General features: G+C 40.6%; 1 protein-coding gene across 6 annotated transcripts in view; it reads right to left on the minus strand.

Moving 5' to 3' along the window:
* The window catches only part of CHCHD3 (coiled-coil-helix-coiled-coil-helix domain containing 3), a 269,997-nt gene extending 244,939 nt beyond the window's left edge, over positions 1 to 25,058 (minus strand). For 4 of the 6 annotated variants that reach the window (XM_070617730.1, XM_070617729.1, XM_008533743.2 and 1 more), the window contains exons 1-2: positions 24,735 to 25,005; positions 13,853 to 13,940 (exon numbers count right to left, since the gene is read on the minus strand). In XM_070617730.1, coding sequence (XP_070473831.1) covers positions 13,853 to 13,940; positions 24,735 to 24,815 — 169 coding nt within the window. In that variant the 5' untranslated portion in view covers positions 24,816 to 25,005. Of the gene's footprint in view, positions 1 to 13,852; positions 13,941 to 24,734 lie in introns of all 6 variants that reach the window. The other 2 variants (XM_008533744.2, XM_008533745.2) reach the window with 2 other exon arrangements.
* Between the last annotated feature and the right edge of the window lie 368 nt (positions 25,059 to 25,426).

Raw genomic sequence — 25,426 nt, forward strand, 5'->3', positions numbered from 1 at the left:
ATCATAAACCTATCATTAAAAAGTGAACTGGCATTTGGGTTTCCAAGTTAACACAAAAACCCATTATAAGCCAGAAGAACTATTCTAAGAACATTATTTTCAGCTGCTCTTACAGTTTCTTTGGGAAAACGCACTCTGAGCCCCTTTGTCCAATAATGGGGGAATGCTCAAGAAAGAGCAGTGACTTTACTGTGTAGCTTCTGTCACTCTCTTGGGCATCACAAATTAGAGAAAGCTGAGGTTCACACAGGTCCAACACATTGCCCCCAGGTCACACACACAGTAAGGGGCAGAGCTGAATTCCCAGGCTCAGTCATGTTGGGACTTCAATACCCATGCTGCTTCCACCAAACCATAGTGTTGAGCATTTATGTACCAAGTGTCTGAGCAACCTCTTGGGCCACGCACAGGAGGAGCAGGGGGCCTATTTGGGACAACTGGGAAAATCTTCCAGGAAATCCTGAGGGCTCTGGCTCTCTGTGGTCTAGAAAGCCCTCCCATTCATACTTGGAAAGACCTACTGATCCAGCCCAGGCTGAAGCACTGGCTACACTCTGCCAGTTGCAGGATAAGTGAAGAGAAATCAAACGCAATGCTTCGCTCTTACAGTGTCTGAAGAAACCCTACTAACAATCAGATCCGTGGGGAAGAACCACCCACTGCCACTATTCACATTAAATCAGGGTCAAGTAGACCACATCAGCCTCCCCAAAACATTAATCTGAAGCCTACCATTTTTTAAGATAGTTGGCAATCATATGAAAAAGAAAAATGCACACCCAACAATGCTAAATGTGCTCAACGATTACATTTGGTGATACAGTGTCAGGAAATAACTGTTTTATTTAAGTTATTTGATGATGATTTCATTCAAGACTTCTTGTGAATAGACTACATGATGAATACCTCTTGGCTATGATCTTTGTTACTTTTCAAGAGGGCTAAATTTTCCTTAAATGCACACACCAGAATAGGTTCTCCTGCTGTTTCATCAACACACAAACTACAAGTTCCTACAATGGGGGAGAAAAAAGAAAACCACATTAAACAGTTTATCTAAGGGTGCATGTTTTATTTATATCTATGGCTTCATAACTGCCTTAGTATAAAATAGACTTTAAAAATAAAGTACCTGTTAATAAGAAATACAAGATAACAGGCTAAAAACAAACTACTTCTACCTCTCTTATTCTGAAGGAAACAGAAAAAGACCACCATTCCTTCTGTGAATGCTGTATTTCTTTTTACTAAGACGAAGCAATGCATTACTCCCTAAAGGCAAACTTCTTCACAAACTTGAAAAATAAAAACATACCGTTCAAATATATCCAACAACGCCACTCTACTGATGCTAAAATAACTTCCTGCAGTTCTCCTTTGACAGAGAATGAGGTCAGTCTGCAGGGGCGCGTCAGAAGTCCCCTCTCACATTCCAGAGCATCTCTGAAAAGGGTACTGAATTCCCAAAGCTCTACTTCATCTACTTTCCACAGAGCTCCAAGTCGAAATTTTAAAACAGAATAATAAATATTATAATGCAAGTCCCTAAGTGCATATTGTAAACACGGAAACAGGAAAAAAAATATGCATTTGAAGATACTTTTAAAAAAATCTGACAAGATTTCAAAAGTATTTTTTAACAGCTTTATTGAGATAAAAGATATATACTAGGGGCCGGCCTGGTGGCACAGCAATTAAGTGTGCCCATTCCACTTTGGGCGGCCCAGGGTTCGCCAGTTCGGATCCCAGGTGCGGACATGGCACCGCACAGCAAGCCATGCCTGGTAGGCATCCCACCTATCAAGTAGAGGAAGACGGGCATGGATATTAGCTCAGGGCCAGTCTTCCTCAGCAAAAAGAGGAGAATTGGCAGCAGATGTTAGCTCAGGGCTGATCTTTCTCCAAAAAAAAAAAGATATATACTATAAAATTCACCCATACATAGAGGACAGTTCACTGGTTTTTAGTATACTTACAGAGTTGTGCAACCATCAGCAGTCACCCCCCACCCTTGCCACTTGCACCCTCACCTTCCCCAGCCCTGGGCAACCACTAATCTACTTTCTGTCTCCATAGATTTGCTTATATTGGACATTTCATAAAAATATATGATATGTGGTCTTTTGTGACTGGCTTCTTTCATTGAACACAATGTTTTTGAGATCAAAAGCATTTTGAAGAAGCTGGAGATGCTCACGGGTCCTTCCACTCATTCATTCCAGTGTCAAGTGTTTTCTGAGCACCTTCTACAGGTGAGGCAGATGCCACTTGGGTCACTATGGGACTTGGGAGCTTTCAGGTGTGAATCCTGCCCTCAAGAAACTTACTGCAGAGTAAAGATGCTAACATAGCTACAAATAAGTATCTCTTTTTTTTAATGTAGAAAGTAGTGGCTGCCAAGAGAAAAATACAGGCAAAATATAAGTTGAGAGGAAAGCAAGGTAAACAGGATCAAGAAAAGTTCTGATAAAGTAACCTTTGAGTTGATCTACACACACACACACACACACACACACACACACACACACACACTCGTCTACTCAGAGGTAATTCAACTTCCATTTCCAATTGAAGACAGTGGGGTTCAGTTCCCCTGGAGCCCTGTTTCTGGAAGCATGCAGTCACAGTACATCACTGCCAGCGAAGCAGAGGTGGTGACTTGAGTCGGCCCTGGCAGCCTCCATCCTGGGTCTGGTTAGCCCAGTACAAACGACGCCTCCTGGGGTTCATCAGAAATAATGCTACAGGCTTGAGTACCACAGAAGCCTCCGTGACAGTTCAACTAAAAGAATTTACTTGGATGGAGAGAAGAGGTTAGTTCTCAATCAAAATATAATAACATGACCTTAAAGTTTCAGTTCAGTCCTTTAAGCAATAATGAGCAATTAAAGAGTCACAGCTTTAAAAAGTTTTACTTCGTCGTTTTTGCAAATATTTTTGCAAAAAGATGAACATAGGTTATGAAACAATGGCTATGTCAGCAGAGGTATAATGTTTAACAGGACAGGAGAAAAAGAATTAGAGGAAGCAATTTATCATTTACATGTTTATCAGGCTTGATAAAAAATTACTTTTCTTAAAGATTTTTTATTAAAAAACTAATAAAATATGTCAAGGGTCAAAGGATAATCATGAAAAGAGGATCACAACTTCCCATAATGTTATAATAATCACTCTCAAAAGTTTCCGAGAAAGAATATTAAAGCAACCTTTTTAGAAAAGTTTTATAAAGACATCACAAAAGTAGTTTATAGGCCCAATCTCATGAGATTCCCAGAAATGTCAACATGTTATGTAGAAAAATTAAAGAAACACACTGTGCCCAATGGGTATCTGTGTTGGCCCACAAAATTAAACAAAAGCTGCTTAGCCAGTCTCATTTTTCCTACTAGAGAAAAAGACGACAGAATTGATCAGCCTTACTCAAGTGTGCATGTACACACAGTTAAAGCCATCTCTTCTTAATAAAAGCCCAAGTTTAAGAAGAGACACAGGGGCCAGCCTGGTGACATAGCTGTAAAGTGCACTCGTTCCACTTCGGCGGCCCGGGGTTCAGTGGTTCGGATCCCTGGTGCAGACATGGCACCGCTTGGCAAGCCATGCTGTGGTAGGCGTCCCACATAAAAGTAGAGGAAGATGGGTACGGATGTTAGCTCAGGGCCAGTCTTCCTCAGCAAAAAGAGGAAGATTGGCAGTGGATGTTAGCTCAGGGCTAACATCAAAAAGAAAAAAAAGAAGAGACATAAATTGAGAGCTGTTAGAGGTATTTTCTTAGAATTATATTTTTTTTAAATTTTTGTTTAAATAATTATAAGGACAATATTTAGAATATGTAACCTAGCTGGCTGCATTAACAAAACAATAAAAATGTTTGGGGGGGAACTGTCAATCTGAAATACTGCTTTAGCATTTTTTATTTAAATCAAACCTATCCTAATTACAGTAACTGATTTTCATATCATTCCTTGGGTCCATCCTCAAAAATGACATAAAGCAACCAATATTTTGTCTTATTTTTTAAAGTCATGAGATGACTGTTATTGTCAACAATGAGACTAATTACATCTGAAGAGTTTAGTGTAACTACGCAATAAAATGTAGAGCAAAACCAATATGATATAGTTATACGCATTATCATTACATGGCGATAAGGTGAAAACACCAACACCTTGGGTAAATCCCCATATAAGCTAAGCCAAACTCTTAAAAGTTGTCCTTTTATCATTGTCAGTTCGTGCTTGGCTGTTAATGTGTGCTTGAACACACAGTGGGGCCAGCTCCCTAGTCTCTCAGTCCTCTCCACACCGGTCTGAGGGGACACAAGTAGTGGGTCTTCCTTCCAATCCCTACCCAGAAGCCAAACCAAACCTCAAGGTTCCTGAGCTTCCAAATGCCAAAACCCCCAGGCTTCAAAGAGCTGATCCCCTGGACCTTCAGGAAGTGAGTGAGAGCAGAGAGACCATCCTTTCGGCAAGAAAAAAGTGATGATAGTTGAGTCAGAAGTTGAGATCCAGCAGAAGAGAAGAGACGGTGAAGAGGAGGTATACTCTCAAGGGTCTCGGAGTTTTGACAAGAGGAAGAGTGTAGGAAGAGGCAACCAGGGCTAAGGAGCTTTTCCAAGTCAGAGGCCTAGGCCCAGACACTCTAACCTAACTTAACCTAAAACTCCTAACCTAAAATTCCAGGGCAAAGGACCTAATGTCACATTAACTTTGACCTAAAGGAGAAGGCAGGTGGGGGAGGTACTTGGAACTGAGAGGGGAGGATCCTAGAGGGGAAAATCCTAACTTGCTCCAGCCTCCCTCAAAACTTGGCAAAGTTTATGCAGATTATTTCTTTTCTAAACTAAATTAGTAAGAAAGAATGGGACATGATTCTCCACCTCAACATTTCCGACTCAGGGCCCACTCCCTAGCCACTACCTCCACAAACTTCCACTTTTCAAAAGACGGTGTTCCAGAAAGTGTCTCTTGCAACAGGGCTTCAGTGGATTTGCTACAGTTCAGACCTGAAATGACAAAGCACTGTAGGGGCACCATCCTGAACCTGGTGAACACACTCACACCCATGTGCAGTGAAACAAACTTAAGAGAAAGCGCCCTTTTCCACCTTGTCCCTAGCTGACACATATACTTAGATATATCAGGCTTCATGACTCAATTTGCTTTAGCTCATTCATTCCATAAACATTTATTGAGCACCTAATATTATAATATCGTCACTGTGATTGAGGGTACAGAAGACGAATAACAAACATCTCTTGCCTTCAAAGGCTCAGAATCTAGTAGGAAAGACAGACAAGTAAACGTGTTAACTACAATATAATGAAATAGATACTATCAGCACTGTAGACTTAGTGATACGAGAAAAGGAGATTCTTCAAAAAGGTATCAATTTGGGAAGTCTGCACTGAGATGGGAAGTCTGCACTGAAATGATGAGGAAATGGTGGTCTCCTCAACCCTGAGACTTTCTTTTATCCCACTCTGCCCAAACACCTGACCTCAATAGGTCAATGTTCACTGACAGCAAAGACAGACCTACAACTGCTTTCACCTCAGCAAAGAAAGGTCAATACCAAGGCAAGGGAAAGTGCAGAAAGGAGTACCCTAAAAGGAGGTCCTAAGAACAAATGAGTAAATAAAAGCTTGGACCCTGAGAGAGAGGGGTAATGAAACGGGCACTTACAGCACTATGTGATAAGTGTTGTGACAGGAAAAGTAGACAGGAGGGGCATCTAACCCAGACCTGGAGTCAGGAAAAACTTCCCAGGGTTAAGTGAGTTCCAGGTAGCTGTCTGAACAATGAGGAAGAATTAGCCAGATAAAAGATAGACAGGAGGAGAGGCGGAGGTGGGGCTGAGGTAGACAGTTGGAGAAACAGTGTTCAGACAGAAGAGAACAACATGGTCAAAAACCCAAAAAGGACAAGTTCAAGGACACTCAAGAACTTCACCATGACTAGATAGAGTTCAACACGAGAGAGGCAGGTCTGGGAGATGATACAGGAGACTAAAGTAGGAGATAGATTGTGCAGGACCTTGTTGGCTACATAAAAGAAATTTAGACTTTATCCTATGAGGAAGGGGGAGCCTCTCAGCTTTTAAACACGATTGGTTTCATGTTCTGGAAAGATTACTAGGACTACAGTGAGAATAGACTGAGAAATGCAAGACTGAAGGCGGGACCACAAGCAAGAGGCTGTTAGAACAAGACAGGAGAGACATGAATTGATAGTGGCCATACTAGAGCAATGATACCAGGGATGGGAGAAATTGTACAACTCAAAACCAGAGAAAGGAAAATGGAGAGCAAAGCTCTGCTGCTGCTCATAAAAAACAGAGCAAGGCCCGTGGGTGTCTCCTGCAGGACTATAGCAACAACGGGGTGGACCAGTAAAAAAATTAAAGTGAGAAAAGAGCAAGGGAGCATGCGGTGAGGAGCAGAGCAGCAACACTTGCTAATTTGACAAAGTCAGTCCCACCAACAAAGTCCACACACAGTGGCTTTCAGCAGCCATCTCCCTCTCCCCATCGTACAATCTGTGAGATGTCTCACCACCTTATGCCTTTAAGTAAGGAGATAGTTATCATTACTATCCTGTAATTAATTCAAGCTCCAATCATTTGATGCTGCCTAATTAAAACCCATATTTCAATTAACCACTCAGTCAGGGGAACCAGGGCATGCAGAACCAGAATACTGTCTTAAGCATGCCATAGCAATTCTGTGAAAAAGCGTGAAGAGCCTTACTATAGCGATCTGCATGGGTTCCCAAGCCGCACAGGTCCCAACGCTTTTCAAAGAACATTCAACTACCCTGACAGCTGTCAACAAAGTGTCAAGTAGCGCTGGGGGCAGAACAGGTTTAAAAAGGGGACTTAAAAGCACTTGGTGTTCCCCAGTAGCATTGATTTGGCCTAATGCAGAGCACTGTACGTGTAATTCTGAATAAACCAGGGCGACAGGAAAGGGTAAAGGAAAGAAGTAAAATGCTGTGTCAGACCTTACTTTTTTAAATGTTTTTTACAATGAAAAACATCATCATCAACAATAATAACCTACTATTTGGTTGACAGCTAGAAGGGTCAATGGATTGATTTTGAATACCTCTGCTTGCAGTAGGAAAATGTACAATTGAAACTCTCTTCGGCAATTTATTTTAAGAGATCTGGGCCATCCAGATGATGTCCTCAAAGTCTATCCAATTCCAAGACAGGCAAAAGATAGTTAATCAAGTCTTTATTTACAACTGGCATATTAAACTAAATCAAAAATAGTAGGCTCATGTATTGTATGTTCTATACTTTATAATCCATTAGAGCTGCTTATATAACCAACTTCTGATATTTTATTTTATAAACCTTGAAGCATGACTATAAAATTTATTATTTTATAGTTGTTTTCTCTTTGTGGTTTATGACATATTATTGGTGATAGTCATGATTTACTTGATTATTACGCCCAATAACATTTGTTCTAGAAGAAAATACAAGACACACAATTCACTTTAGTGTCCAAAATCTACCACAGCACAAAATAGAGTGTTTCTTTAACACAGCTTCTCTCTTTTTACCCCACGGTCCCCGAAGTTACTTCCTTCCAGCTCCTGAGCACTGTGACTCCATGGCATTACTAAATTTCTCATCTACAGCACGCAATGCACCTAACAAAACAGCTGCTCCTTTCTAGTAACTTAGGAAGAAGTAGGGAATTTCTGGCCCATTGGATTTCACACCACTTGAAAGCACGAATGCTAAGTAAATTATGCTATGGTAGTCACAGGGCAGGGGCCTCTGGAGACTTAATAAAAAGCACCTGAGGCCGGTGGTCAATCAGTTAATTAAGAAATCAAAGGGCAGAAGTTCCAAGCCACAGAAAACTACCGGAAGGTGTGACTCACTGACGTTGCAGAACCTACTAAGCTTCCAACTCCCTTCCATTTTTAAAAGTTATCGATGCTCTCTTCTCAATTTTAAAATTAAGTGAGTTTAAATTTGTGCTGGTTTCTCAAAAATAAACACAACATAAAGAGTGATGAATCAAGTGGCACAGAGGAAAGTGCCCTAGACCAGAAGAAAAGACTGCCACTAACCAGCCATGTAGCCTTAGTCACCAAATCCACTCCAGTCCTTCTCTGCCCTTGCCACTTCTACCCGGACCATGTAGGGGCTGTCTTCCTTATCTCCAACTTCCAACTCATCCTACACATATCCTTCCAAGAACCCACTTGTATCATTTCACCTTACTTGTTCGGAAATCATCTGTTGTACCCTACAATGCCTCAAGCAGCTAAGGGCAACTTTTCTCTTTTACTTTTCTTCTTTGCTATAGGGCCAATTAAGGACAAATAAAAATGCCGATGGGGCTGATTATATTTTCATAAAAAAGAAAATGGTTTTATTTAGTACTATGGTGGAAGACACATTCTTACCATTTAGATTTGTTGTTAAATATCTAAAAAAAAAGAGAGAAAATCAGCGCTGCATTTTTAGCCATAAAAATGTTATTAATATCTGAGTATATGTGAAAAGTAGCAACTAACCCAACTTTCTAAACTTGCATCCTAAAATTAAATGGAACTGCTCAGTAGCCACTAGGCCCCACAGTAAATTAAACTCCTTAACTTCCCCAGCCTTCCCAACCTTTCCACCCACGAGACCCCTACATGAACCCTTTATCTGAATTAATCTGGTCTGTGTACTGACTCTACCAGGAACACCTTCACCACTAACACCCCCATGCCTCTTATCCTCAAGGTTTGGCTCAAGTCCACTTCCTCTGATCGCCTGCCTACCCAAGCTCTTGACATTCTTTCCCTGAATTCCTAAAGCATTTTCTATACCTCTTACATATTCCATCTCACTCACATATTCATTCACCTACTCAAAAATATTAACTGAGCAAGTGAAGGGTACTAAACTAGCACTTATTCACTACACTCTAATGTTAATGTGCTTCGACCAAACTAATAGTTCCTTGAAGTCAAAGATCGCTGCCATGCTAATACTTGCTGACTGATGCAACTAACAATATGAGTTCAGCCATCCATTAAATATAGACTGTTTATGGATTTAATTTTAAGAACAGAATATACTGACTCGAGAATTTGATTTAAATCAATAGCGTATACATTTCTTCCTTTTAGGAACTGTCAGGCAAATTATCTATTACGACATACAACAGTGCAGAGTTGAGACAATGACATCAACAAAGTTTCATCTATTAAAAGTTGGAAACCTAGAGATTGCAACTCCCTTCAGCTCTTGTAACTCAAGTCAAAGGAACAAGCAACGCTTGTTTACTGTGAACTCTCCCTACAGAGTTATGTCTAAATGAGCCTTAAAGAGCTGTTTAAAAATAACTAGGAGGGCCAGATTCCAGGAGAAAAATACACAGAACATATAGATGAATCTGTTTCCCTAAATTGGCTGTTTAGTTTGGGCTGTGCTATTTCCTGCTTAAATTGGCTTCCTGCAATTTATTAAGGCTGCCAAATACTTAGTGATCTCAGTGATGTACTTAATGCAAATCGGCAAATCTCTCTTATTTTTCACAATGACAAGAAATTTAGAGAAACTTGCACAGTGAGGATAATAATGCAAGTGAGTTCATTCGTCTTTTTTTCCAGATTCATCATTTCCATCAGGTTGCTAGTGGCTGACAAAACCAACAAATAGCCTCCTAATATCATTTCCTGCCTGGTTTTTTCTATTGATTTAGGGACAGAGTTTCCTCAGCATTAGATAGTATCAAACATGAGAGGTCTGACCTCACTATGAGGCAGAAAAACTAAAGGATCAGGGTGGAAAGGAAAAAATCAATATCCAGCATTGATTTTTAAAATCAAAAGATGCAAGATGTTAATGAAAAGGTAAGTTTATAACTATGTGCAATGGTATCCCCTTATGCAGCCTAAAAAACAAATTCCCTCGTGTAAAAGCAAACCAATAAAGTTGAGATAACACATAACACAGCAAAGAATTTGAGGCAGGAAGGACACAGTTAAGTTCTTTAGAGCACAATCATTTATTAAAGTGGCATTACAATCTGCTGTGTGTCACACAGTATATTATTTTGCCTGAACAGCTTTACATGCAAATACTTATTGCAACGAGTCATTGATCTGTTTCAAGGTTTGGCAAAAAATAGTTTCAGTAAAGTCTTTAGAGAAACTCACTTTCTTACAGCATAAATTATATTCTCAAAACCATATATACGACAAAACTTAGTTCCTATACAGAATCCTAGGGCTCTGAGCCCATCAAATACGCTACCCTGTATTCCACATATGAATAGCCTAGGGCTAGTATGAAGTAGAGTCCTGTGAGGAAGAAAGCATTCTAGTAAGTGTTAAAAATTCAACTCACATTTAATATATAATTTACTTGACAATGAAAAATGTAGAAAAGGCTGGTGACATTTTTATCAATATATTTTTGTAGAGTTGAAAAATTATTTCATAACACACCTAAATTATAAATCTTAAGAAATCTATTATCGAAAACCTCCAAATAAGATAAGCACAGAAAAGAACATAAACTTTGAGAGTTCTACTTTTATAAACATATTTTTTAAATTTTAAGAATAAATCTTTGTTAATTTGCACAATCACAGTTTAATTGCATTCTTAAGCTAAAGGCAAGATCATTTCAAAACAGTATGTCAAGTTTTGGTTCTGTTCCAGGGTTGGGTTGGAATGAGGAAGGGAACTATTACACTCAAAGAGCCAGCGCTATTAGCCTTGTTGAGCCTTTTTCACATCATGGTGCAGACAGAAAAAGCAAGTATTTGTATGGCACAGGAGGGTACACAGGTGCTCCTCAGAGTCAAAGGAATCAATACGTCCAGTATACTAGTAACATACAGGTTAGCAAGCTGTGCTAAAGACTGAGGTGAAGATATCATACCTCAGGGAAATAGTCCCTGAAGTTTCCATTTACCCATAATCCTGGGGGAGCTGGAATGTGGAAAAGGCAGGAAACAAGATTCACAAACACGCAGAGCATTGAGATTAGCTCCATAACCTCAATCACCATAAATCACTCAATCATTAAAATCATCTGATGGAGTTCACAATGCCAAGCATAGGTTTATTCTAGACTAGAGTTATCCAACAGAACTTTCTGTGATGAAAATGTTCTAGATCTGTACTGTCCAATATGTAGCCTCTAGCCGCATGTGGTCCCTGAGCACTGAAATGTGACCAGTGCAACTAAGGAGCTGAAATTTTTATTATATTTCATCTTAATTAATTTTAATTTAAATCTTAATTGCCACATGTGACTAGCAGCTACCATTTAAAGAGTGTAGTTCTAGCCTGACCACCAAAACAAGTAGCATTCAAAGAGTTTTCAGTGCCCAGGCTGGTCATGGTCCAAAGAGTTCATCAATCACGTCAAACCTAGAAATGGGAAAGGATGGATCCCTCAGCACACCCAGAGCTTATCCCAATGTCAGTGCCATGTTCTGCAGGTCATACCGTGAGCATTTATAGAAAGCCTCCCCATCCACGCCCACTCTCTCAAGGTACCAGTTTAATAAACCAACCTAAGAAAGAAAATACTTTCTCTCCTTCAACTCACTACTGAATGAGAGCCAATATCGGAAAAGGCTAGAAGAACCAACAATCTCTTATAGATAGAAGGTTCCGTCCTAAACTCAGGCAGAACATCACTAAAAGGCAGCTCTTTCCCTCCAACCAGTTTCTGTCACATTGTTTCTACAAATGAAGCAAGGTGTCATTCAAATTATAATCAAAACAGAGTGATTAACAGCATTTGCTCTGGACCCAAAGGGACTTGAATTCAACTATCAGCTCCACTGCTTACCAGCTATGGGACTTCAGGCAAGATAATTAATCACTTCAAGTCTCAGGTTCCTCTCTGTAAAATGGATTAGTAACAGTACCTTCCTCATAGAGTTATAAGGATTAAATGAGATAAGACATATAAAGGATTCTGCAGAGTACCCGGCACATAATAAGCATTATTTAAGTGTTATTTATCACTATTTCATCACCTTCATCACCATCTTCCTATCTCCTTAACACAGTAGGTAGAAATCTACCTAGAACAAATCATATTTTAGATCAATTTCCAACTTTAAAAATATCAATATATCAAGAGAGGACGTTGCAAAAGCAGAAAAGGACCAGTCATGGTGTGCCCTGGAGGCCTGGGAAAGCACTTCAAATTATAGTCTATGTACCATGGAGATCCACCACTGGGATGCCACATGAACTGATTTAATTTTTTCAAAAAATTGCTGAGGCCTCCGTGTGCAGGGCAAAGCATAAGGGGACAAGAGTAGAAGTAGGGAGCCAGTAAAGAGGCTACTGCAGAAGACAAGGTAACAGATGTTAATTATCTGGAGTGGAGCTACAGCAGTGAAGACGAACGTGAAAGGAACATATCGAGACATGCTTTAGAGATGGAGTTGACAAGATCAGCTAATGGCCTAATGTAAGGAGTAAGGAAAAGCGGAAACAAGGATGAATTCTAGGTTTCAGGCTTGACTACCTGTGCCAATTACTTGAAGGATGGAGAGGAGAAGCAACTCTGGAGAAAAATAAAAGCATTTATTTTGGACATGTTAAGTTAAAGAACTCTAAGTGGAGATTTCAAGTAGGCAGTTGAGTTGTCTAAGTCTAGTTCCAGGGAGAGGTCAGGGCTAGACACAAAATTTTAGGAGTCACAGGCATCTACGTAATGATTCAAAAGGCATACAATTAGATGAGATTACTCAGTGGAAATCAGCAAGAAGACTAGACTGAGGATGCAAGTAAGGTGGGAGGAAAACCCAGAGTGTGGCCCAGAAGACAAAGAAAGGGTTTCCAGCAAGGAGGGAGTGGTCACTTTCTATCTAACAGTAATGAACTGTGAACTCTTCTTAACGCTTCCACCAAACAAGAAGTTTCCAAAGGACAAGAACTATTTCTTATTCATCTTGATACCTTTTGCTTGAAACATATTAGAAAGTCAATTCATAGTTACTGACTTGATTAGTAAGAGGGTCACAACTGCCCCCAAGTGAATGGCATTTGGGCAGCATCTCAGCTTTCTCAATGTGTGTCACAGTAGATAGCCAGATTTCCCACACAATACTCCTTTCTAATAAATACAGAAAATTCTCATTTAGTCCAAGATTAATCATGCTTACTATTTTCTCATTGCCTTTTCGCCAATAAACAGCACTCATCCATCAAACCAGGCAGGAACAAGAACAGTGCCAGACATATAGCAGGTGCTCAATAAATATTAGCTGGACAAATAGATGGATGGGGTAGGGGGACGGAAAGGAAAGAGAAATAGTCTTGTACCCAGCAGGATCCACAGATAAAATGAGGCTTAATAATTCCCTATGGATTTCACTTAACACCATAGTTTCATCAATAATTAAGACTGACTCTGAAGGAATAAACTGTTTATTAGAAACTTAGAATAAATCTATTAGAAAATAAAATCATTGGCGATACTTCACAATTTGGAAACAGTAAATCAATATTTTCTGAGCTCAATGTTCTTTTTCAAAATATTTACTCCTAAATTTCTAAAATTCCTATAAATAATCCATTTTACACAAAAGATACGAAGTAACTTTCCAAAGCCTATTAGAAAGTTCAGGAGCTGGATGACAAAAAAATTTTCCAAAGATTGTTTGAAAGTAGATTCATTCTACTTTTAGCGCAAAACATTTTAAAAGGAACCCTCTTACCGATTTCTAACATTCCGTATAAAAAGTCAAACATCCAAATAACAAAAGGCAGAAGTGCAGAAGAACTTGACTGTTGAGTGAACTTTTACTACTTATAACATCTCTACTAAAAACTCTAGAATTAAAATTCTAAAATACCTGAGGCACCATAAGCACCAGAATACCGCTGTGACTTCGAGGCAGATGGAGAGGTTTCCTTCATGCGATCAATCACATTTTCTGAAAGCTGAAAAAGCAACATCAAAATAAAATCAATTATAAAAGAACAAGAGAGAAAACTACAATAGCTTCCAAGTAATTTAGCCATCCATATCAATATGATAACGAATGGCCTAAAGAAATAAGGCTAAATCTAACAGCTATAAAACCCAAAGCAACTGAGAAGAGTTTTAAGTTTTCAGGATGCACCCCACAGCACTGCTTCTTCAGCTCTTCTAATGCACTGCTAATTGCTCATTATCAATAACTCTTCTCCTCATTTTATACTGTGCACTAAATTGTAATCTCTGAGAACATGTAAGCTCTCAGAACTCCTTCGCCTCTCCTCCCCAAATCCTACAAATTAATTTACATATGCAACAGGCCTTAGCTCCTTCCTTCCCTCCAGTCACAAAGGAAATGGGGTCCCTCCCTCCCTCCTGCTCAAGGCTAACCACAAACAATGGCTCTTTCAACAGGTTTTATTATGCACCAACTATGTGCCGGGAACTAGGCTAGACTCTGGGTATTCAACAGTCATCAAGTTGCTTAAAGTGGAGTCGAAGAAACAGACAATCATCAGGCACTAAAACATAACGTGAAAGGTGCTACTTAAGTCAGCCAGCCTGTAATGGAAGCACACAGAAAGCAAAATGGGCAGGACCTCTAGCCAGGTTTTAAGAGTGGGGCTGAGCAGGATGAATAGGAGTTAGGAAGAGAATGGGTAGGATAAGAATACTCCAAGAGGGAAAGACATGAAGGTACAGATAGAAACAGGGCTTCCACCAGTAGACGTCACATGGACATATCGGCAGGCAGCTGGCAGTAGGGCGGAGGCTCTGAGGAACACTCAGGCCTGGAGATTTGAGTCATCAGCCCCCAGTTACTATCATATCATCATTTTTTATTTCTTTATAGCGCTCACCACTATCTGATGCTTTCTTGTTTACTGTCTACCTTTCACACTAGAAAGAAAGCCCCATGAAAGCAAGGATTTGGCCGTCCTATTATTATATCCTCAAAGCCTCAAAAAGCCTGGCTAATTGAAAAAGCAGTTAAACGAATGAACGAAACAATATGAATAAATAAAAGAATGGATGAAGCAGGAAGCTGAGGAGGGGGCTCAGTGAAAGAGAAATGGAGAGGGAAATAAGATTTTAGATTTTGAAGACTCTTAATAAACCCTTCAAGTTAAGGAGTGTGAACCTGATCCTGAGGGCAACTGGGTACTACTGAAGGATTTTGGGCCGTGTAATGACACGATTAGATTTACATCTTACAACGGTCACTCTAGCTACAGTGTAGGGAACAGACTAGAAGGGAACAAGAACAGAAGAAGCAGGAGGACCCCTGAAGGAGGCTAAAGGACCAACCAAGAAGCTATTAAGCATATGTCCACACAAAGACTTGCCCAGGAATGTTCATAGCAGCATTACTCATAACAGAAAGCGTGGAAACAAACCAATGTCCACCTACTGGTGAATGGAGAAACAAAACGTTATACACCCATACAATGGAATACAATTCAGCAACAAAAAGAAAGGAAGTCCTGATATATGCCACAACCTGGACAGACCTAAAAAACATATAAGTGAAGGAAGCCAGGCACAAAAGGCCACATACCATATAATTCCATTTATGTGAAATGCCTACAAAAGGCAACTCTACATAGACAGAAAGTAGGTAAGTGGTTGCCTAAGGCTGGGATGAAATGGGGATTAACTATTAGTGAGCAAGAGAGATGAGTAAATTTATTAGATAAAGCAGGTGAATTTTATGGGATGTAAATTACACCACAATAAAATTGTTTAAAAAAACTATTATAGTAATCCAGGAGAACAAATTCAAAAGATATTTAGGATTCAAAATAGCTTTTGACTGAGTGCTATTATGGGCCAGGCACTACACTAAATTAAGTACTTTACTCATTTAATCCTTCACAATCCCACCCTACACTTTTATTATCTCCATTGTATAGGTGAGGAAACTGAAGCATAGCCAGATTAAGTAACCTGCCCTGGATTATACAGTTTATCAGTAATGGAGCCAGGATTCAAAACCAGGACGTCTGAGTCTCGAGGTCACACTCAGACACACCTCTTCACTGCCAGACTCTGTCTCACTAGAAGTGAAGTGGATGCCATCAAGAAGGATGCCCAGGTTCCAGGTCAAGTAACTGGGTGATCCCGCTCCTGTATCCTCAAGGACCGTCTTCCAATTTCCACTTCCCTAATTTACCACTATCTGGCTTGTAACCCAATACGGCAATGAAAAGTGTTCTGGTGAAAGTCACCAATGACCAAATAAATAAACCTTTATATTTATATAAATAAATATCTTTTATATTTATATTTATAAAGCACCTAATTGATATGGCTTTCCATTAGCTTTTAACAGTTTTGGTCACTCTCTTCTGGAAACCCTTCCATGGCTTTCTGGCATCCCACTGTCCTGGATGTCCTAGGACTCCAGCCACGTCTTATTTCTTTTGCAGGCTTCCCCTCTCCTACCTACCCGTAAAGGTTAAAGGGCCCCAAATTCTGTTCTTCGCCTTATTCTCTCCTCACTCTTTGTGCGCTCCTTGGTACCGTCATTCACTCCCTTGATTTTTAACTGCTGCTGATAAATTAATGAACTCTAAATCCACTATCTCCAGCCCAAGACCTATATCCCAAAGCCAGACCTAAACAATGAATTGCCTAATGGACACTTCTCCTTGGACAGACCACAAGCATCTCAAAGCTAACATGTTCCAAAATGAATTCATGTTTGCCAAAAATCTCTTCTTCTTGCTTTCCTTATCTCATTAATGACATCATTTTCATCCAGGTTCCTGAATCGGAACACAGGACAGTCCTCAACTCTTCTCTCTCCCTCATCCTCTTGGCCATGATATTTAAATATTTAATGAATTTATCTTCTTTCACCCCGTTTTCCCTGCCCTAGTTCACGGCATCATCAATAACCCTCCTAAAATGCAAATCTGATACGGTAGCTCCCACTTCAAATCCTTCAACAGCCACCTTCTGTTGACCGGAAAGTCCAAATTCTTTTGCAAGTTATTCAGCACTTTCTCATCATTTGGTTATGGCCTCACTCTCCAACCTCAGCTTCCACAGCTTCCCCTTAATACTTCATACCAGTTCCCCAGTCCATTCCAACTCTGCCTACCCAAAGCTACCCTTCCTTGTGCCCCACAATATCTGCACAAATCTCCAATACAGCACTCCAATGATAGACCAAGAATTCACCTTTCCACCTTTCCATAAAATCGTGAGCTCCCATATATTGGTCAATCATTCATTCAACACGTTTACTAGGCCAAGCACACTAATTGAGGCCCTCGGGATAGATATATCAGCGAACAAAACAGTTTGTACCCGAAAAGTTACCTCTCAGGACCCAAACCAGAACACAGGTAAGACAGTAAAGGGAAAGAATACAGCTCAAAAGTTATGATCTTTGAAGGAAAAACCCGCGACTCTTTTCTTGGGAGAGAAGTGGAGATTAGAAAGCAGAGTGCCAAGGGACTTTCTATTTGAAGATGCCAGAGCCAGTTGCATCTTTTCTAACAACTGACAGCCACTGAGACTGTAGCTGAAACATCTGCAAAGCTGAGATACATTTTAGGAAAAACCCCTTAAGATTGACTCCAACCCTCTCATTTTACAGGTTAAAAAAAAAAAAGATCCTGAATAACATCCAGTTACTGGCAGCATCAGGACCACAAGCAGTAACCCCTAATCTCTAGCTCAGTGCTTTCTCTACTATTAAACAACACACTCTTTCAATTCCATGCAATAAAAAAAAGTATATCACTTCCTCTGAAGGAGATAAAATGAGCCTAAGTTTTAGAATCTTAAAGCTATTTTAATTGATATATAATGTATATAAAGTTCATTCAACATATAATGTAATATACTACATAATATATTTAACATACTATATTAATATAGTATGCTATAATATACTATGCATATTTTATATTATATACCATATATAATCATATATACTAGGTATTATATACTATTACATACAATATATACTATGTCACAGATCTAATATAATTGATGTTTAAATATATAAAGCTAATTTGACATATATAATTTTACATTTTAATATTATTTCCATATTTCAAGCCAAAGTCAAAGAACAACAACTACACTAAATATATATTCTACCTAATCAGAAAGTGAATGTGTCTGCTAAAAATCAAGTGTCAGCTATAAACTTTCACCTGTATTAGAGACAGGCCATCTTTACTTCTAAATACCACTTCATCTACTTCACATCAAAATTCATACCTTGTCATTCTTTTTTGCCACTTTCAGAACGAATACTACAAAAAGTCCTTCCAATCCGTAAAGCAGCCTCAAAAGTATCATTCTTTGAGAGTAAAGTAAAAAGCTGGCCCAGAAGAGAAGAGAAAGCACTGACCACCTTCTAGCTACAAAACCCTGCAGACGTCAACTCAATGGGTCTTACTCTCCTCATCCGGAAACTGAAACCACCAGCAGCCCCCTGGAGTGACAGGACGGATCAGAGACAAGTCATAAACTATAACATGCCACACAAATATGTGGTAAAGTTATTTCCAACTCAGCTCCAGCCGTGGGGACTTCCACTGCGCCTGTCATCACGGTTGCCTCTCACCTACTCTGCCTGAGTGTGTACTGAGCTGCTTCTCCACACGGTGCACACAGACCAGGCCTACAGCTGTTCCAGGAGCGGCTGCCTAAGTCCTGGTATGAGCACATCCAGAGCTCCTCTATCCCTATCTGCGCCCCTTGAGTAGTAAAAGTGCTTTGTCTCTTTCAACCTAATTACTAATTGTTTCTTGTTAACTTTTTTTCTATTTTTCTGGCTTCTCTGATGCCTCAAAAATTGGTACTTAATGTCAATTTTTAACATTAATTAAAACATTTCCCAACAAGGTCTTCAGTCGTATTTCACTGAATTGATAAGCATGGTATCCAAAGGAGCACAATTCATTTTTTTGAGTTGACAAACATACGGTAGGGCTGCCTTGCCAAGAGTCAACCTCCTCCTTCTGTCCGTACATCAATCGTAAGTGTATCCACAGGCCCTTCCAAAGGAGCACCCAGGGCAGCCTCCAGCTGTGATTCCGCTACACCAAGCATGATTTACCCTAACCTCAGTCCACTCATGGCCATGTTGATACAAGGCAATAGCCATGCTGTGTTATCCTTGTATCTCAAGTTAATACCTGCTGAGCTGACCTTCCAGTTGCAGTCATAAATCCAGACCTGCACACTCACCTGATCTTCTCTGTGAACTGGGGAACACACTTGTGAGGCAGCTGAGAAGATTTAGATGCTGGCCAGGGTTACACACACAATCTGGAGGTGTAGAACAACTCTTCTTTGTGACACAAACTGACCCAAAAAGGGGTCAAAGGTGCAACATAAGCTTCTGCAAGAGCTGGACAGGCAGCCTCTGTATAAGAAGCAACTTCAGGGGCCAGTCCGGTGGCACAGTGGTTAAGTTCGCTCGTTCCGCTTCTCAGCGGCCTGGGGTTCACCAGTTCGGATCCCAGGTGCGGACACGGCACTGCTTGGCAAAAGCCATGCTGTGGTAGGCGTCCAACATATAAAGTGGAGGGAGGTAGACAGGGATATTAGCTCAGGGCCAGTCTTCCTCAGTAAAAAGAGGAGGATTGGCAGTAGTTAGCTCAGGGGTAATCTTCCTCAAAAAGAAAAAAAAAGAAGGAACTTCAGGAAACATCTTTTCTCAGAGTACTTCTTTCAGAAAAGCTTTTTTCCTACTTAAACATCTATACCTTCTATATCTGGTTTCCAGAGATCTCTGGAATCTCCATCAAGGTGAATACCAAGTGCAATTTACAGAAATTATTTGTAGCAAAGAATGGTGAAATACCTCCATCAGACACACACTAATGCTAGAATTATGTCATGAGGTCCATGGACTCAGGAGTCTATGAATTAATTCCTCAACTGTACACAAAGTTGTCTGCTCATTGCACTGTTCTGGACAGAGTCCATAGCTTAGATTTACAGTACTCTATGCACCAAAAGAAGTTAAGAACCACTGTTCTCATATAAGGGAGAACCAAGAGAAGAGGGCCTGCCAAAATGGCAGAATTCAGTCCACTGACTTTGATTATCCACCCTATTCTCTACTGCTCCTAAAGACAAATATAAGTAAATGGGGCTTGCCAAGTTTTGGGTCACACTACTCACCACACCAACATGTGCTCCAGGGACGAGGAAAAGATGTGTCTCATCTTCTACAGTCTTCCCACTCATCTCTTCCCACCCACCTTGGTTCGTCTTATCTAAAATTAGCACAAATATACCACCCACCAACCAAGAATCCGGTATTTTCTGAGCAACGGGAGACTGGGTGAGATGGACACACATAAAGTATTTCTACTTCCAAAGAACAGAGTAAAAGGAAAAGGAGAACTCCTTTTAAGTGGCCCTTCTCTAAGAGGTCAAGTTAAGAACCACATGAGACAGAAACAAACCAGACCCTCACCTCCATATTAGTTTTTCTCGTGTTCCAGATGTGTCTTATCAAACTGATTAAAGGACTCAGACCCATTTTTCTCATTTGATCTTCTTTCCATGTAGTATAGGTCATTTTCTGTGAGAACATTAGTTTGCTTTTTCAACTATCATTTTAAGATATAGGCTCCAAAAACTGTCATTATTATGTGGAAGAAATCACTCCCAAAGACTTACCTAAGGGCCTGAGGGGGGAGGGGGGAATGCCACATATATATATATATAGATAAAATTAGTTTTTAGCCTATGTTTGTGGTTTGTCACTTGTATTTCTTTGCATTTGTTATTAGTGGAAAACATGAACTTCGTTCTGTATAACATCCTAGAATGCTTCACACAGTACTATACCCAAGAGATTCATGGGCTTTTCACATAGAAAGGACCAATCATTTACCAGTTAACTGAATTACTTGACAACATTCCTCAACACCCCAGTGACTGACTGGATTTGCACCCTCTCCAGGATCCTCCACAACATCCCACATTAAATAATCTCTTCCTTCAGGGGCTCTCAACTGCCCATACTTCCCAAAGCACTAGTTGTGTTCCATGTTAAGTACCCACACTACCATAACTGGCTCCTGTGAATTTCAGCTTGCAACTTCAAAACCAGTTGCAGAGATTAGTTTATGCCTGGAAAGCATGATAAATATTACTTTGAAAATGACACTCATTGAAGTTGACATTTGCTCTGGAAGTTCACTCACAGCCTTGATGTTTCAGATAAACTTGTGAAAGATGGAGTGGAAGGCACACTTTCGAAGCACAGCCAGCAGGTGCTCAGAAAAATCCCATTAAGCACATGTAATATGAGTAATGAAAATGCCTGGTCTTTATATCACTAGAAATTTATTTTAGACTTGAGAGGAGGGCAAGGCAAGAGGGTGGCCTTTCATCTAGCCCATGAGTCGTTTCAGATTCCAAGTTGGAATCAGGTGTAAGAATACGGGTTATTTTATGGAAGTGGGGGAAAGCTATCAATTGCTAAGGATAAAGGAAAAAAACAAGACCCTAAAATACCATGAAAATAACATCTGGTAGGTGAGAAGAAACTTTAAATTAAGTAGGTCCTTTAATTGCTAATTGTTAAGGACCTCAGCAAGAAAAACCTGTGAAAACATGATCCATTAATAAACACGGCCTAGTTCCCTAAAGCCTTATGCTGCTTACTAAAAGTTACTCCTTACATATTAAGATAAATGAAGATGAAATTACTATCCTTATCAGTGGAGCACTGAATTGGGTTCCAGCAGTGACTGAGTCTGTTGAATCATTGGTACACGCTCACTTCCTATGAGTGATGACATAAATGTTAGATAATTGGGCAAATCTGCAAAGTTTTCTTCAGCCAAGTTGAACCAACCCATCTGCAATTCAACACTGACGTTTAGGCCTCATCAAGACCATGTTTTAATCAACTGAGCTAAAAACAGTGGCTCACTCATACTGAAATTGATGTTTATCCTTCCCCATGTCCCAGAGGGAAACAAGATGACTGTGCCAAGCTCACAAAAATACGAAGAATAGCTGGAAAACATCTACAACACCTAGACAAAAATCACACAGGCAATCAGTTGCAGAACTCAGGACTCCCTATTCCCAGTCCACACCCCTTCAGTATATTGTGCCTGTGGGAGCACTATATACCCTTGTTTTTATATAATTATTTTAAGTTCACATAAGTTTACATATCCATTCCCTTGAACAGCTCTAATAACAGCTACTACTCACATAAGTACTAAACACCATCAAAGTACTAGACACTGTGCTAGATGCTTACATAATGTTCAATTCTAACAAGCAGTGTTTGATGCATAAGTATCAGAAGCAGGCTGCGTGCAGTTATACTGAACAAGGAAATGCAATCAAAAGTGACTTGTCCAGGGCCACGCAGCCAGTGTGAGGCAGAGGTAGGACCAAACCCAGGTCTGCCTGGTTCCAGAGCACATGCTCTTTCCACTACCCTATACAGTACTTCCAAAGAATCTAAGAGTATTAGATGTGGAAGGAGCCCTATCATAATAATAGGTGCCTTCTATTAAAAATCTACAATGTGCCACGTGCTTTAAATACCTTACCTCATCATCTCACCACAATCAAAAGAAGAGATGGTATTCCCCTTTGTGGAGAAAATACGAGCAGAGAAGTGACTTGTCCAAGGCTGCAGGTTATTAAACACCTAATCTGAGATTTAAACTGAGGTCTGTTAACCCCAAATTGATGCTCTTTTGACCATGACCTCAAAGAAAAGAGAATGATCCCTCAGTACTCAACAGTTCAACAGCATGCCATTTTTAGAGCAAATAGCAATGGGCTGAGTATGGCTACAAGAAACTTACAGCGCCACTAGACTCAAGAATTTCAGAATTGGGAAAGATCAGAAATCTTAGAGATGTACTTATGCCCCATCATTTTGCAGATAAGAAAATTTAAGCTCAGAGACTGCAAATCATCGTTGAGAAAGAAAGATTTGAAGCAAGAACTGTGCAAGGGCATTCCAGGTGAAGGGTATATACTGGAGAAAAGCAAAGCATAGAGGTCAAAATGAGCATGGTGTGTGCTTGAATTATAACCATATAGATAAAATGTACTCTATAAGAAAGAAAAAAAAATAAAGACTACTTCATCAAGTTGAGCGGCTAAAGGACACAGATTACTGTTGTTTTGTTTTAAAAAAGCTTTTTCAGACACTCTCCATTTAATCTAATACCTATGCCTATTCTCATACTTATCCTATTTAGCCTTAGCTAATATTTGACATGCATCTCTGTGCTGTGGCCAAATTCTCTTATAATTTTCTTGGCTGTCATCACTGTGTCTGTACTAGAGAACGAGAACATGGATTTATAAATTTTTCTAGCCAATGTCTTCTCACCCAAAACTTATTTTGCTTTTTCTTACTTTTATTTCCTTTTCACCCTCTGGTGTGGAACACTCAAAGAGCCTAGAGGCAAGATTAAACCAATCTCTGCGTAAAACTCTGAGTTCACAGTAATTTTTATTTTACTCCAAAGAGTACCAACTAAACCACAACAACCCAAAGAATGCAGCCTCAGACATTTTATTACAAAATGTGGTACTACCATTAATTAATATAAGAAATGCTGGTCACAGACCAAAAATGGAGTTCAACAGTCTGAGTTTCTATAAAGAAAACTTTAATAAATTCTTCTCAAGATAACAGTTTCAGAGTAAAAAGTTTTCAAACACTTTAAATATTTAAGAAGTTTTATTTCCTAATAACAAAAGCTAAAATAATTTACAAATTTACTTATATGAGTGTGTAGTAACAGAAAAAGAAAAATATGAAATATTATAAAACTTTCTGAAGTCAAATTGCTCTATTTACTAGGTTCAGGCATCATACTTCCAAAAATGTGAGGCTCCAAATTCAGGTGCAGCAGACAGTGTGTTAAGGAAGTTAGTGCCGGTATGCTGACACCCTAGAGAAAGATCAAGTTTTCAGATTACGGATCAAGCACATGCAGGGAGCATTTAAAAAGCCTCTCCCATGTCTCCGTCAAAACTGACTGTATTACTTCCACCAGTCTGAAAAATTGCAATTCTATCTTAAGCCCTATCAGACTGGCAGGCACTAGTCCTGAAGAGAGTGGGCTAGTCCAAAACTCAGGCGTGGCAGGCCATAGAGGAGGTGCATAGGAAAGACGAGATGACAAGTGAAGGAGGGAGAAGCCAGAAGTCACCAGAGGCAGGCCGGAAAAGTCTATGGCGGGTGGGTGAGTGTGGGTGTGGGGGGATGGGTGGTATCAGAGCAAGTAAAAGTATGGGGGGGGTGCGCGTTGGGGGAATGGGTAGTATCAGGCGGAGGGTACTAAATGACATACAATAAATAAAAGAGTTCCTTAAAATGCCCATTCACCCCGAGAGAGGTGATGTGGGTAGTGCAAAAGCAGGGTTTGGGTCCTGTACCTATTCACAGATGGGTACTGTGAGACAGGGGTTTCCAATCAAATCCCACAACTAGTAAGCAACGGAATCAAGACTAGACTGCGAGGCCTTGGAGGGTCTAAATCAACCTGGCATCCCTCACCCGCCCCAGCACAGTACTCAGCATTTGACACACAACCAGGAAATCTTTCTGAATGAACGTCCCAAGTCTTGAAACTTCAAGCTTCTTTGCAGAGAACTCGGCTTCGGGCCAGACAACACTGGGGGCCCGGACGAGGGAAACTGGGCTGAGCGGGTCCCGGGAAGGTCGGAGGTTTGGGGTCCGAGTCCGAGTGCTGGCCCTCCGCCCGCCCACTGTCACTCACCCGGATGCCCTTCACCACGGTGATGTTCTCATTCTCGTCCGCCTCGAAGGTGACCCGGCGGGTGCTGGCGGTCCCGCCCATGGCTTCTGCTGCTGCTCCCGCAGAGACCTAGTGCGGACCCACGAGCACTTCAGGCCCCACGCGCACAGACGCGCGTGGACGTGCCCGACCTCCCCTCGCACGACGGGAGCAAGGCCACGACCCCAAGAAGCAAGGAGAAGGCGCGGGTCCTGAGCTCCCGCCTCCTCCGGTCACGCTCCGCAACAAAAATGCCTCCGGTTGGTCAGAGAAACGAACGGCCCGCCTCTACTCGGCAGGGGCACCGGATTGGTTGGCCTGGACCCGGATGCTATGGCAACAGGCGGTGTTTGACAAGGTTTCCGGAGCCCCTGGCTATAGTGGGAATTGTAGTCTCGATCTGCAGCGATGGGTGCTGGGATATTCTCGCCTTAATCCTGAGAGCGCAAGGAGAGCCTGGCATTCTGGGAGGTGAGGTCTTGACTGGTGGAAAGCCTTCTAACTGGGCAGCTTACGAGGAAGTTCGTTCGTCTCATAAAACATGCTTTGAAGATAGTGTTCTAGAAATTTAGACTAGTAAGTTAGATACAATCTATCTCCTAAAGGAACTCAAAGTTTAATGAGGGAGATGCCGTCTCCTAATGGAGCCGTTCCTAGATTCTTATAAACAAATC

Source organism: Equus przewalskii, chromosome 4, assembly GCF_037783145.1.
Source record: "Equus przewalskii isolate Varuska chromosome 4, EquPr2, whole genome shotgun sequence".
Classification (NCBI taxonomy): domain Eukaryota; kingdom Metazoa; phylum Chordata; class Mammalia; order Perissodactyla; family Equidae; genus Equus; species Equus przewalskii.